This window comes from Xenopus laevis, chromosome 6L (assembly GCF_017654675.1).
Source record: "Xenopus laevis strain J_2021 chromosome 6L, Xenopus_laevis_v10.1, whole genome shotgun sequence".
Lineage (NCBI taxonomy): Eukaryota > Metazoa > Chordata > Amphibia > Anura > Pipidae > Xenopus > Xenopus laevis.
The window spans coordinates 117098514-117114656 of record NC_054381.1 but is presented as its reverse complement, the minus strand read 5'-3'; the positions used below and the strand labels follow the sequence as shown (position 1 = coordinate 117114656).

At 36.7% G+C, this 16143-nt stretch overlaps 1 protein-coding gene across 5 annotated transcripts in view; it reads left to right on the top strand.

The window, feature by feature from the left end:
- znf521.L (zinc finger protein 521 L homeolog) overlaps positions 1-16143 on the top strand; it is a 243959-nt gene that overhangs the window by 32474 nt on the left and 195342 nt on the right. For all 5 annotated transcript variants that reach the window (XM_041566403.1, XM_041566402.1, XM_041566406.1 and 2 more), the window contains one exon: positions 2199-2378. In XM_041566403.1, coding sequence (XP_041422337.1) covers positions 2199-2378 — 180 coding nt within the window. The remainder of the gene's footprint in view (positions 1-2198; positions 2379-16143) is intronic.

Genomic DNA, 16143 nt, shown 5'->3' with positions numbered 1-16143 from the left:
GGGGAACCTGTGAGGGGGTGTGCAGCTCCGGAGAGCTCAGATCCCCCCCAGTCAGATGCTGCACATTGCAGAGCCATACGCTTTTTAAAGGACAAGGAAAGGTTGTTGTACATTATGTTTTGGGCTTCTGTACCATCCCCAGGCAACCACAGCCCTTTAGCAGTAAAGATCTGTATCTGTAAAGATGCCCCAGTAGCTCCCCATCTTGTTTTCTGCTGATTCACTGCACATGCTCTGTGCTGCTGTCACTTACTGAGCTTAGGGACCCACTCACAATATACAGTACACACAATATTAATGTCACTGTATAAGGCTGATTAGTAATTAATACAGATAATTATTACATGGCAGCACATAAACCAATGCAATAAGCATCAGGATTCAATAATCCGCCTTGTAGCATCCGTTTATATTACAGGCCAACTTCATTTTCTGCTTGATCATTTACAATGACCCCTAAGGTTAGCTTCTCACCAGCTGCTCAGAGCCCACTGAGCATGTGAGTGTCAAAGACACTTTCCAAGATGGTGACCCCTTGTGACAAGTTTGAAGTCCTGGATCATTGCTGCTATTGACAAGCTGAAACTTTAGGCTGGTGTATATAAAACATGGCAGTTTTAGCCATATTCATTTTTAGGATTTAGTTCTCCTTTAAAATCTTCTTTGGGGACACTGATGAGCAATATCATGACAAACATTTATTTCCAAAGAGACTCACCGCGTAAACGAGGAGGCCCAGGTGCTTTGCCCCAGGTAAACTGATGAGCGCACATCGACAAACACTAGCACAACAAATGTAGATTTACTTGTCAGCACTCAATAATATCAATTAAAATCTTTTTGTCACTATAGTGCAAAGATGGACAACTTTTCTGGCCAAAATCCATCTGGTGTGCACAGTGACAGAGCAAATTTGGGCTGTATTTCTGTTTTTGCACAACGTCGTCTTGTCTCTTTTCTGTGTGCATTAGACTGGGTGCTTCATATTTCCTAACATCTGAACCATCGACAGGGACATTTTTGGTCTGCTCTGTTTTCGAATGCCATATGGACATAATGCATCACGCGTCTTAAGTCTTAAAGTCCTGGTATTGGTGCTATCGGCTCTGCTTTTTTTCCCATCTTTTTTCCATTTTTTATATCTTGTGTAAGCCCGACCTGGTCTATTGTGTTTAATATAAACTTGGGTGGTCCCTGAAAAATGAAGCATGTATCTTTAAATGGGAATAGAGTTATTGTAATCTTTATATTATATATAATCATATTCCATTTGCTGTTTTTGTATTTCTTCTATGAAGATGTTGTTGGCTCAGTTTGAACTTGCCTTGGACTGAGATGTAAGAAAATGCAATACTAGAGCTTCTGTTTTGCTCAGCATCCTCCTCCTTGCATGGCCCTTGGTGGTCTCTTTGGGTTTGCCCTGTGCTATAACAACCTCTGTGAGTCCTTACAATGTTACTTTCTACAAAACAGGAATCCTAAAAGGAACTTTTGCTCATGCAATACACGGAGTGTTTTTAACTTGTATATTGCTCATGGAGGCATCTGAAGTCAGGTTCCATTACTGTAAGATAAATTGTTGACCTTCCTTGTGAACGTTAACTGGCTAAATTCATGCTGCACAAAGCTGTGTGGACAACCAAATGCTAGGACATCTGATGTTTTTTACTGAGTGCTCTTAGTCCATCAGGAATTTGTTCTGTTCTGACATATTTCTGAGGAAAGTAAGATGGAGCAGATATTGATCAGGCCCATTTAGAGGACTGGCCTAAAGTTTTCTAACTTGGTTGAAGGGTGTTAATAAAATAAAGTGATCTATTGTGGAGAATACAGTATACTCCAGCAGCAAAATATTTTGTGTAAAATGAAGCATTAATAGGTGTTCTAAAGGCAATTTGAAAGAAATGATTTAGTAGAATACTAGTTACTGAGGGCAAACCACCACAATACACTGCTATATTAAATCAGAGGAAAACATCGTTGCTCCTAAAACGCATCTTCCTATACATGAAACTGAATTTCTATGACCATAAACAAATGAAGAAACACACCTTGTTAATTCTGTATTTAAATGTAATACACTCTTTCCACACACCTCCCCCCCCCCCGCGCTTAACAAAATTAAGTTTGATAATATATATCTCTCTATAATTAATGCTACACAACATGTTAACATTCTTGAATTCTTTAATCTTCAGATCCAAACTGCAAACTAGAAGATAAATCTGAGGATGGAGAATCGACAGATTGCAAGAAGAGGCAGGAGGAAGGAGACGAGCTAGAAGAAGAAGCTGTTCACAGCTGTGACAGTTGCCTTCAGGTGTTTGAATCTCTGAGCGATATCACCGAGCACAAAATCAGTCAGTGTCAACTGACAGGTAAATAACCCCTATTCTTAGGGAACTATATTTTAGCATTCATGTGTTCTGTATAAAGAAATAGTTGTGTATTTCATAAACATGTGTGTTTTCGGAGAACTCCGTTGTTATTTACACCATTTATTTTTGATTACAGCATTTGCTGGTAGTATTCAAAACATGGGAAAGTATGCAGGTCAGAATTAGGTTTTCGACTTTTATTCATTTGGTATGCCATCAGTTTGATTGGCTGAAAAAAATCTTAGGAATCCCAATCAGGTTGTCCTTATCATGTTGGTTTTTCCATATGGTTCTATTTGCATATAGTGTACAACACTGATTTAGCACATAGTTTAAGGCAGAGATTATTGACCTAGTCTTCATGTTGTTTACGGTGAGTCACCTTGACTTCCCTGCATCCCGTTACATTTCTTTCACAGTGAAGGGTGTTAAGGACCACCCTGTGTGGTTTAATTCAGATGTAAAATATTCTTCTTGTAGGACCTATAAACATTACAAGTATTGTAAAGCAGCACAGGAAGGCAGAAATAGAAAATGAGAATTTATTTGCAATCTAAGCAACTACTGATCCCAAAAACTTGCTTTAAGTATTTCAGTAGTAAAAAGATGTGGGCTGGGTGTGGCTTAATTAAAATGTGCAGATTTTTTGGTTACAAGGGACTCCTCAAAAGGATGTGCATCATTATATGTGTGCAATCATTTATATTCCTCTATGTATACAATAGGGGAGTCAGGATTGCAGGATCAACTCTCTGTAAAGGTGCTCAGGGCTCAGTTCAAACATGTTGTCAATGGCTAAAGTAGGTACTTAAATGTTTAATGTGACAAGGGCCCTGGGTCTGCTGAAATACATCCTAGGATACTTATAGAACTTTGTTTACCTTTAGCCATAATACTTTGTATGATTTTCAGACTCCCTTTCCCCAGATATAGTGCCTATAATCTCAGTCTGGCAATTACAAGCTTGTAAGTCTTAGATCTGTTGGTGACAAGCTGTTAAAATGTTTTTTTAAGGGATTACATTCAAGATTATGTTCTGGAGAATGGAATTATAGTTAATAAGTGACATGGCTTTATGAAGGATAACTCATGTCATACAATTTAATAGCTTTTAAAGATGAAGGGTTGTTTACACTGGAGACGAGCACTTGGGGGGGGGGATATGATTTAGGGATGCACTGAATCCACTATTTGGGATTCAGCCAAATCCCCGAATCCCTCGTGAAAGATTCTGCCGAATACCGAATTTGAACCCTAATGTGCATATGCAAATGAAGTGCGGGAAATGAAAAACTGGAAAAAAGTTTTTACTTCCTTGTTTTGTGAAGAAAAATCACGTGATTTCCCTTCCCTCCTCTAATTTGCATATGCAAATTAGGATTCTGGTTCGGCTAGGCACAAGAATTCGGCCGAATCCAAATCCTGCTGAAAAAGGCAGAACCATGGACGAACCCCAAACCGAATTCTGGATTCGGTGCGTCCCTAATATCATTACTTTGTATAAATACACAAGATGGCCATACATTACATTTTTTAATGATTTATTCACCAATAAATCCTTCCAGCAAACACAAGGGCATCCATTCAGATTAGAGGAAAGGCGGCTTCATCTTAAGAAGGAAAGGGTTTTTTACAGCAGGGACTGTTACATTTCGGAACTCTCTTTCCAAGGCTGTTGTATTGTAGATACGTTTCAGAAAAGCTTTGTTTGCCTTTTTAGAAAGTGAGAAAATATCAAGTTTCTTAAATTACCACTAGTACAAAGTTGATCTTGGGACTGGTCCGATTGGCCTGTTGGGAGACGGGAAACAAATTTTTCTCCTTCTGAGGAAAGGCCGCATGGTTTTTTTTGCCTTAGAATCAAATGATAGACAGGTTTCACTTCAATAAATTGAACTTGGACTTTTTTCAACTTCATCTACTATGTTACTATGTAACAGAAAATCATAAATAAAACACAGCGCATACATCCATTTTGGTTTGCATAACTAATTCTACAAGTGTTTTAGGGCCCTCTGTGAAAACATTTCAGAAACACTGGTCTAAGCAACGCAGAGTGCTGTGTAAATGCAGACTCCTTATTTGCTTCTGCTTAGGATGCAAAAAAAGATTGCAGTTTGTACAAATTTCTCTTTTAGATAAACAGCTTGTTTATAAAGTTTGATATCCAGCAACAATTTCTTTAAATAAATATGTTTATTAGAAAAACAGAAGAAAAACCATATTAATTGGTAAACAAGAGTGCCAAGTTTATCTGTAATCAGAAGCATAATTTAAGAATTTGCCGTAATTGCTTATCATTAAATTTAATACCATCTGCTACACTTAAGCTTTGGTATAACAGAATCTATTCCTGACTGTAGGAATATTTGTCACATAAGAAAGTAATGCCTCAGCTCATGGCACAAATTTTATACTCACTGCTTTGTATCTGCTCTTTTGGATCTGAGCCATAACATCACCTTCAGAAACATCTAATGCTGCCTGTCTCTGTCTAATAGAAAATTATGAGGCATATATACTGTAGAATACTGATAAAACAAAAACGACATATATGGAATGTCGCACTGGTGAGAATTTCATTTTAAACCAATAAAGAAAGAGGTTGCACATAACCAGGGTTTTATATTTGTAGATAAGTGGATTAACTGGTTGAATTTTATTATACAGACTAGACAGCTAACCACTGGGAGATAGATTAAAAGCTGATTTGCATGAAAAAGTGACACAGTGTTTCAGTGAGCACTTTATATCCCATATTAAAAAGTCTATATTGATTATTAGAGTAAAGTGGAACGAGATTTGTATTTCATTGCCAGTAAACAATTTAATTTAAATATTATATAAAAAAAATCTTTCCACGAAAATTAATATTTTATTTTTAGATTTTGAAATAGTGTTGCTGGTTGGGGCTTTACAAACCGAGACAAAAAGTGTTGTATTTTGTAAGATCAGTAAGCATGAGGGACAGGAAATTATGGGGTTAGCAAAGTTTAGAAAGTGAGGACAGTGGGAATAGCAGATTTTTTTGTTCATCTAAATGTTTATAATGAGACTGAATGCTCCTGGTGGAGCGGAAAAGCTATGTTCTTGGCAGAATTCTAAAACCATTCAAATTATGCACAGAATTCTAAGATTCTAAATATTATGGGATTCGTATTTTTTAATATATATATATATATATATATATATATATATATATATATATATATATATATACCTGTTAACTGTGAGGTTAGAACACAAACAATTATATTTAAAACACAAACAATTATATTTAATTTAAAGCAAATGTTGGAATTAATTTTACTAAAGTTGTTCCTTACTTAAATTCAGAACTGGGCCAGTAAATACATTTAAAAATTGCTGTTGAAGTAAGGAATTACGGAAGTGCACATTAAAGTGATATAGAAAATGGAAGACCAGTTTCTTGTATTTTGATGCCATTCTTCTGATTACAAGCTTTGGGACAGGGACTGGGAAATAATATGAGCAGAACAAAGTAAACCCACCAGGGCAGGGGAAGATAAATGAAGCAACAAGGGACCGGAGTATGAGGCAGTAGAACAGAGTATGATAACAAAGCAGTAGGGGAAGAAATGTGCAACCGAGCAGCAAAACAAGATCAGTAGTCACAAAGGCATCAAGTGTGCCACATTAAGTGGTTTATAGAAGCCGGAATAAAAATAAGAGATCTGCAGTGAATCACATGGGCAGCATGCTTTAAATCCTACATATTTAAAGCACATGCACTCCTACACTCTTGTTAACTTATGCACACACACCAACAAAGTTGTTAATGTGATCTATTGGTTGATGTAATTAGATAATAATATTCCAGTTAAAGAGAGAGTGAATAAAGCAGGATTTCAGTCATAGTATTGGCTGTCTTGCTACAGCACCAAACATAATAAAATACACACCGGAGGAGTCTTACAGGGCTGAATATGATCGCCGTGTACCTGTAATTCATGTTGCCCTGGCATTAGCAGCTGCACTGTTTACATCAGTAGCCAAGAGAAAAAGAGTTGCTGCTGTGCATTAAACACCTATATTAGTGATCATCTTCCCCCTCTGTATAAAACCTGCCTGAGAGGGTGGAGTTAGATCCAATTTGTGCCCAGTACTGTTCCCAGCAGTAAACCGCAGCTGTAGCAAATGCACTTGTGTATAAAACAGATTATATATTTTTAATTTCTGCGACATTCTGCTAATCTCTTAGATAAAATTTATATGTCCTTATACTGGGAAAGTGTCCCAGGTGGGAAAATGTGTTGATTTCCCACCTCTCATAAATGTTTCCTAGTAGCAGCTGAGCAAGACTGGCTTCCTACTGTCTTCGCTGTTAAAATTTGATACATTATTCAATGCATTTGCCATTTGTTCCTCAGGAGCATGGTCAATGAAATGAAAGTTTTACCGGTAATCAAATGCTTTGTAACACAGTAACTAATGTATTAAATTGTGAAACAAAACTAATTTGTTTTCAATATGAAATTTTTGCAAAATGTTAAAGAATATAAGGAAAACACTGAAAATTGTAATTTACTGTTTGCAAATGTGAAGCTGATGGCATGTACAACTGTATAAAAGGAGAAGGAAAGGTTAAAATTAAGTAAGCTTTATCAGAAAGGTCTATATAAATACACCAATAAACCCTCACAGTAACGCTACTCTGAGTCCTCTATCAAAAGAAACACCACATTTCTTTCCTTCTATTGTGTATACATGGACTTCTGTATCAGACTTCCTTCTTTCAGCTTAAACGATCAAGGCACATGCTTGAGCATGCTCAGTTTACTCCTCTCTCCATCTCCCCCTCCTTCCCTCCCTGCTGTAATCTGAACCCAGAGCTATGAGTGAGCAAGGATAGACTCAGGCAGGAAGTGATGTCACACCAAGCTTATATGGCCGCTGCTATCCTAAACAGAGAGAGTTATAGAGCTGTTTACTTAGGTATGGTAAAGCATGCTACAAAATAAATATTGCGTTCTAGCTTGCACTATTGTTGCTAATCTATTGGCAATAAACTGCCTCGGTAGCTTTCCTTCTCCTTTAATATTTGAATGTATCATGGGAAATATATACTAAATACATTGATGAAAGACAAGTTGTCTACCATTGATCACCACAGCACTTGTCTGTAATAGGAAATACATTTTGACAAAAAAGTGAGAGCCTAACTTGCACACTTTACAGTTCAAAATGTTGCTGTGTTAGAATATAATCTTGAATATAGTTTATACAAAATAATATCTCTTTTAAAGAAGATTATAGCTTGGATTCCTCAGATTTATGGGCGTAACTTTAGTCTTTCAAAAGTTGCAAGTCCTGGACTTTTTGCAGCCTTTTTGGATAATGGTATGCAACAAGTCCAGAATTGTAGAATTTTGGTTGCATGCATGCATGCATGGTTAGTGAAATGGAAGATTACAGACCCTGTCTCCCTTTACCTTCCCGTTCAAATACACTAAAATATGCAGCCTGGGCAGTAACGCAACTAGACCGGGGCGGGCCATGGCGCGGGATGTGCAGCCGGGCCCTTGCCCCCCTCCGTACGCCATTTTCTGCCGGCGGAGTCAGTGGCACGCGAGCTGCCAGGGGGCCCTGAGGGGGGTGCGGGGCCTGGCCCAATCGCACCCCCTGCTCCCCTGGTAGTTACGCCACTGAGCCTGGGGTCATCAGTTGGTCTTAGATTTGCTTTCCCTTTTGACCACTCATTATTGCAAGCCTGGTTCATGAGAATGACTGGTTAGAGAAAAAATAATATGAAGATCTCCTTGGTCACTGTACTTCTCTCTACCCTTTAACTAACTGTGCTGAAAACATGCTTTATTTTGCACAGCTTATCTATTTAACCAGTTTTTTACTAAACAATTCCTATAATGTGGCCGTAGACGTTAAGATTTTTCTCTCCCTAACGACCAATTTTTCAAATTTTCAGAAAATTGATCAGTCAGACTAGAACACTTTCATCAGTCACAGTGAAATGTATCCATTGTCCAATTGTTTACAGGGCCACGCAGGCAGCTACCCACAGTTTTTATAGCTTCAACTAGACTATCGCTTGAAACAGTCGTTCTAGTTAATGGACAAATCGTAGATTTAAATGATCATTTCAGGATACAGTACAGGATCGCCACTGTCAGGATAATCTCGGTTCTAGGATGACGAAAAGATCTTTTAAATATCTTAACATCTATGGCCACCTTTAGTGGAAGTCCACAGTTTCCCCTGTGGTTTTTTAGGTGTAGAGACCTAAAGTTTAAATATTATAAGACAGTTGAAAAAAAATCATATCATTTTATAATACATATATCTGGTTAGTGTTAGTGTTTTTTTTTTTTCTTCTTCTCCCTGTTAATAAATAATGTGCTAAAAAGAAATAGTCTTTAATTCTCATTGGTTACAAATTCTGATCTGTTCGAATAACATTAGGTCAGCATGTATGTTCTCCAGGAGTGGTGCAGGGGTTTTCAACAATTAAATAAAGTAAAATTAATAATGAAATAAGTAAGAAAACGCACTCTGCAAAAACAGTAAAGAAATCCTCCTTTATGTACAAGAAAACAACTTTTTTTTTCTCCTATATTTTAGTAGCCGCAAACCACTGGAAATTTCCAGCCATGGTTGTAAACACAAATGCCCCTGTATGTCAGTATGTGACTTTCAGTGTATTTGTAAACTGTATTACAACTTTATAGAGTTCATTCTGCTGCCTTCGTGTGAGAAGTGGCAAGTCTAAGCCATGTATCTTCTGTGCCCTTTCTTTCTCATTGAACAGTGCATTAATTATTAAGAAGGCTAGTATGCAATGTATTTAGATAGCTATAATTCTCAAGAATAATTATTCATCCTCAGTTTTAACTCTAAGATATTAAAGTTAGGACACAGAGTTCTCCCTAGACTAGAGTGATTTCATTTTTTTCCCTAACATAAAACAAACGTTGGCATGAAATATTCAGAATCTAAAACTTCGCTGTAAGCTGTGTGTTCTGAGAAGTTATATTTAATGTGAAGTTTATTGCTAATAGGAAGAGTAAATTAATCCTTTAAAAAAATCAGCATGTTTGGAATTTTTTTTTTATTGCTTAATGAAATTTGTGGTAGAGACAGACACGTGTACATGTACAGTACATATCTACCTATATACATATAATACATATATGTAGACAGAAACACACACCAGTTTCTAGCTACAGAACGGTATTCATAAACACCAATTGATTGGACACCGCACAGTCTCGGATGAGCAAGTATAGTAGGAGGTAGACCAAGATGGTGTTCTCTTATATATTGTATTAGAAGCTCATGTGATAGATTGGGTTAAAGAAGATTAGATCCTGAGATTGAAGTCTACTATTTGGCTTTGAAACTGTTTTAAAGAAGAACTAACACCTAAAAATAAATGTCTAGAATTGCCATGTTTTATATATTGAACGTACTTATCCAGTCTAAAGGTTCAGCATCTCTATAGTTGTAATGAGTCAGGCCTTCAGTTGTTGTCACAGGAGTTTCCCATTTTGGATTTTGCTCATTGTGCTTTGAGCAGCTGTTGAGAAGCTAATCTTGGGGGTCAAAACAAATAATCAAGTGGAAAATGTGATTCGCCTGTCATATAAGCTGATGCTATAGGGCTCATTAAATTCTAATGCTAATTGCTCTGGTTTCTGAGCTGTCATATACCAATTGTTATTTACTAATCAGCCTCAAATGTGACATTTATATAATATATATATTCAGTATATTGTGCCTCGGTCCCTAAGCTCAGTAACTGACAACATCACAGAGCATGTGCAGTGAATCAGCAGAAAAGAAGATGGGGAGCTACTGGGGCATCTATGGAGACACAGATCTTCACTGCTAAATGGCTGGTACAGAAGCCCAAAACATAATGTACAACATTTCTAACCTACTGCTTTACTTCTCCTTGAAGGGGGGGCTTTCATCTGAAGGTTACATTTTAAAATAAGGGGAACAATTAATTTTTTCAAACAAGAACATTTTGATATCAGAATTATAGTTCTTGTTGTACTTGGTGGTTGCTTAAGAATAGATTGTATACATGTACCACCTTCCCCTCACAGACGCATATACACACACAATCTCCCTTTTCAGCACTAGCTGTTGGAAATTTTGAGTGTTGAACTCACAGCACTGGGGAGTATTGAACTGTAGCCTTCACACTGAGGAGGCTCTTTTGTTCACCGGGTTTGAAAAGCCTACTCCACATGAGGTATTGATAATGAGCCCCTCCTCCAGGACGGCAAGTCTCTGCATTACCAACCTTTTCAGGATGTATCTTCAAGATGTTGTAGGTGAAGCTCAGTTGTATTTTTCTATAATAAATATAAAATGTATTAGGTTATGCAATGAAATATGAAAATATGCAAGGTTTCCAATACTCAAATGAATAACTTAAATGATATCTGATCCCTTAATTCAAAGCAAGTCCCTTCAGGGCATTGGTTATTTATTTATTTATTTCACACTATTCCAGTTGTTCTGGTTACAAGTACTTCTCAGAAAGCGATGTACAAAATGTGATATAACTATATTATTTGCAGCAATGAAGGCTAGACATTTTAGAGTGATCCATATAGGCCCAATTTACTAGGCTTCAAACTTCTTAATACAGCTAAAACACAGGGAAATGCTAAGGGGGTTATTTTTTATACCTCGAATGAACTCAAATCAACTCAACTCGAATGGTGTATTTTCGTATTTTCGTATTTTTTTTTTTTTTTTTAAACCTGAAAATGTGAGTTTTGACCAAAAAAATCAACTAGAGATTTTGTGAAAAACACAACTTGAACCTTCATAAATAACCCCCTAAGAGTAGCAGAGTGAGCTGCATGGGACTTTGCTGTTATATATCTTATGGTGGTACAGACAGCACATGTGACAGGAGACCACTGTTAGAAGAAAGGCGTCTAGAAGAATATATAGTACCCACTATTGTTCCATATATGTATATCAGATGTGTTGTGACATTAAGTTACCATAGATTCCAAGCTCCCCTGGGGCAGAGGTTGTTGTGAATGAGGTATAGTCTCTAATGTGCTGCTCAATATGTTGGCACTATTTAAGTAAATGATGATTATGATAATTAAATAGAAGGTACATTATTTTTCATTAAGCCACATTATTTCCTACAAACAATGTACTGTAAATGAGTCATGTGACAATATCACAAAGCACCAGTTGTTACTGATTTGAGTCCTAAACAAACACCTATGTTAAAGAACTAAACTGTAAAAATGATTATTGCTAGAAATGCCGTATTTTAAATACTGAACTTATTGAATCAACCTAAAGGTTTAGCATCTATATGGTTGTAATGATACAAGGCCTTTAAAGTTGTCATGAGTTTCCCATCTTGGATATTGTTATATGTGTCTGCGACACGCACATGCTATGGACATTAAGGCAATTTATGCATTAAGCTACCAAAAATGGCAGGGATTGTTTATCCATATATTGCAACATATTTAAGCTGGTCAACTACGCCAAAGACCTCTCTGGTCTGGCCAGTCCTACACTTTAATCTGATTCATTAATTCATTCAACTGCTTCATTATACATTTTACACAAGGACTTACAGTAGTTTTACCTGCAACTTGCTGTACGGATTTTGTGGTCACACCCTCATTGCCCCCCAGCTTAATGGTTTAAATTAATTTAGTGATGAGCACAACTGTCCCTTTCCTTGCTATAGTTTTAACAGGAGCAGTGGCCAGCTCCATTTTGTAGCTCCCATCATTTCCAGCTACGGTCAGGGGAGTTGTAACTTTGGAAATTTTAGCTTTGAAATCGAGTGGTATTGCATTTTCATTCATCAAGCTCTTAGGGTAGCCTTTCACAAGATTCTCACCTGTTTATTTAGTTTAGTCTGGAATTCGTGGCTGGGATTTGTGCAGGCTACTCCAGTACTTTATTGTCATTTGTTTCAACTTTGGTTAAGTTGCGACCAAGTTTTAGGTTTCTGCCTGCGGTGTTACTTTAAGATTTCTACATAATCTCCTTTCTCATGATGCCTTTTCTAAAGTGCACCAATCCCTTTTACATCAAAACACTCCCACAGCATGATGCTGCCACCCCCATGCTTCATAGTTTGGATGTAGTTCTTTGGCTTTTTTTAAGCCTCAACCTTCTTCCTCCTCCATACATAGCAATTATCATTACAATACGAGTAATTATATCACATTCAGTTTAAAAAAAAACTGTCAACTTGATGTATGTAAACTTGTGTTTTATCCAGAAATTCATATATCCCAAATAAAAGCTGAAATAAAGTGGTTGCTAAATGATTTCTTTGAAATGTTGTCATATAGAAATAAAGTAGATACCCTTTTGACTTAACACAGGCAATGTATGGTAACATAAGTCAGGTTGTAAAAAAATTATTTGGAACATGCTTATCATAGGTGTTTGTAAACTAAAGGATTCAACTGTGTGTATGTAAGTCATTGTGTTGCCTGCACTCATGTACATTGACATATGATAAAAGTATGGTCTATTAACATTCAGTCCACATTAATGTATTTGAAAGGTTCCTAGTACAGGGTACCTGGACTAAAACATTGGCAATTAGGAGTGCTTCCTATATAATGTGTGTGTGTGTATGTATAATGTTTTATTATGCATTACATATACATTAATAAAATATACAGTCCTAACACAGAATGCAACATATACAACATTTAAAGGGAGTATCCACCCAAAGAATAAAACATTTTTTCTAAGCATCCCTTTAATGCAACTTATAATTTAATTTAAAGCAGTTTCAATCCATTTCTAAACATTCCCTAGTTACTCAAGCCACCAAAACTTTGCGTTGGTTGCCTTGAATGTTCTAAGGAGTATAACAGAAATATGCAAGGCAGTGCGTAAAATTACATTTTGACTTGAGGAGATTTAATACATTTTTGCTGTAGTTAGGCAAACTGATAAGGTAAGACCAAAGGACAGAAACAGATTATGGCAAAATGTTTTCTTTCTGTGGGTAGCCAGCCCCTTTAACCAGGATTTGCACATAATACAGTAAATGATTATATCCTATACATGTACTTGCCCCAAATATATAAATATGCAGTATATATCCCCAATACACAGGTCTTAAGAAAAGTTACACTGTAGTGACCGACACATTCGACTTTGCATATTATAAATCAAAATATGTATTTAAACACCAGTCAGTATGTATATATGTGTGTATATATATATATATATATATATATATATATATATATATATATATATACACATACATATACAGGTATGGGATCCATTATTCGGAAACCCGATATCCGTAAAGTTCCGAATTATGGAAAAGTCTGCTCCCATAGACTCTACTTTATTTAAGCCCCATAAGGTCCCATACCTGTATGCACAACATTCTCTTGCTCATCAAAAACAAGGATGGCAACAACTGATGTCCAACCATGCAATAAGCGTGAGAAAATCTTTTCACTTCTAATAATTCCATACATCCTACTTAATTTCAAAGATCATAAATCTTAAATTCAGCATGTAAAATAAATCTAATAAAGCAGTGGCTACATTTCATGTATTGTAATCCCTACTTGGCCATCCTCTCTTCACATCCTTCATAACATTTATTAGCAACCAGCTGAGAACCCGACATCTTTAGTTATTGAAGGAATGTTGTCTAGGCTCAGTGCTCCCTCAGTGAATAGTGGGGATTAATTTCTATTTCGAAGACCACGGCACACGGGACATATAACATGGCTGTGCAGCCTGTTGTTTACTTGGGTGGGATCTGCATGACGCTAGTGGTGACAGGTGAATTCTGTTTAAAGGGGTGGTTCACCTTTCAATTATCTTTTAGTATGTTATAGAATTACACGTTCTAAGCAACTTTTCAGTTGGCCATCGTTATTTATTTTATATAGTTTTTTTTAAATTATTTGCTTTTTTCCTATTCATATTCCAGTCTCTTATACAAATCAATGTGTGGTTGCTAGTTAATTTGAAAGTTATGAAAGTTAATTTAAAAGTGAGCAACCCCTTTAAAGGAGAAGGAAACCCTTTTGCAAAAAACCCGTACCCCCTGGGGAAATGCCCCATACTTTATACTTACCCCTCGGTGCAGATTCTGCCAGCGGAGTTCCACGCATCCATCTTAATTGGGGGTCTACCTGGGGTGGGGGGTACGGGGTTATTTGCGAAAGGGTTTCCTTCTCCTTTAAGGAAATGATATGCTACACGGCCACGCAGGGGCACTTCTCCACCAACTTGTATTTAGGGGGCACTGCTGAAAGATTGTGCATAGGAATAACCTTTCCTGTCATTTCATTAAAACCTTTTGAAACATTAATTTCCTATGGAAAATTATGCATTATGGCCCAAAATGGCAAAAAGGGGATGATTTGGAGGGTTTCTAACATAGATACTACAGGAGCTGTTACAACTGTGATTGATCTAAGGAAGGCTGAAGAAATTCTGAACCATAAGGTGGTTTGAAACCAAAGAATCTGAAATGTTATGATATTGCCAAATAGGCATGTATAGACATTCATATGAGATATATATAAGAATAGAGATTTGAAAACAGACCAGATTCATTGTGATAATATATTCAAAACGTAATATTGCAATGAAGTGCTGGTTTTATAAACTCACAAAAATATAATTTTTAGATTTTAATATATTTAGACAAAAACATATCTTGTTAATATTTGCAGTGGTTGTTGTGTTACATATATTTGCAGGGCAACACCTGGGTTTCTGTAGTGGCTACAACTGCACTGATCAATCTTTAAATGGGTTGTTCACCTTCAAACAACTAGTTGTTTTCCGATCACCAGTAATAACGGCTTTTTCATTCTACTTTCTATTTTTTATGTGTTACCGTTTTTCTAATATTGAAGTGTAAAGTGTCTTTTTTCACCTTCTAAAGCAGCTCTGGGGGGGGGGGGGTTGCCGACTCTGTAACCTGTTCTAAATTGATACATTTAGTTGATACATTTCTTATCTTTGTTCCTGCTGAGCAGAATCTCTGGATTTCATTACAGGCAGCTGTTAGAATTGATACAATAGTTGCTAATACTCCAGAGATGCTGCTGAGAAATGTATCAACTAAATGTTGCAAAATTGTAGCCGTTTAGAGTCTGTGCCTGAATTACTGAGCTGTCAGACTCAAACACCAGAGACCTGAACATTCAACTTTAAACTTAGATTTTGGAAAAAAAACAGTAAAAAATAAAAATGGAAAGTAATTGAAAAAAAGTCTTTATTTCTGGGGAACAATCTGAAAACCACTGAACTGAAAAAAGTGTTTGGAAGGTGAACAACCCACCTAAAGCTTTGTATAGATGCAAATAAAAAGAAAGGTTTCCCCAATGGCAGCCCAAGACAATCAAATATTTAGGCATACTGTTAACTTCGGATTACAATACTATTTCTACTGCTAATTACCCTAAGGTATTTAAGAAAATATTCTCTACGCTTCGGACATGGGAATCAATGAAACTGTCTTGGCTTGGTAAAATTCATGCCTTAAAGATGTCTATCCTTCCACAGTTGCTGTATCTTTTCCGTACGTTACCAGTAAGCCCTCCTATGACAACCCTAACTAAACTCCAATCCTCTTGTCAGAAATTTATCTGGGGGGGGGGTAAAAGAGCTAGGATGAAAGCAAGTGTGACTTATAGGAGTAGACGTAGGGGAGGACTGGGGGCCCCAAATTTCCGACTGTATTATATCGCAGCACAATTGGCCCAGATGTCGGAATGGCATGTCA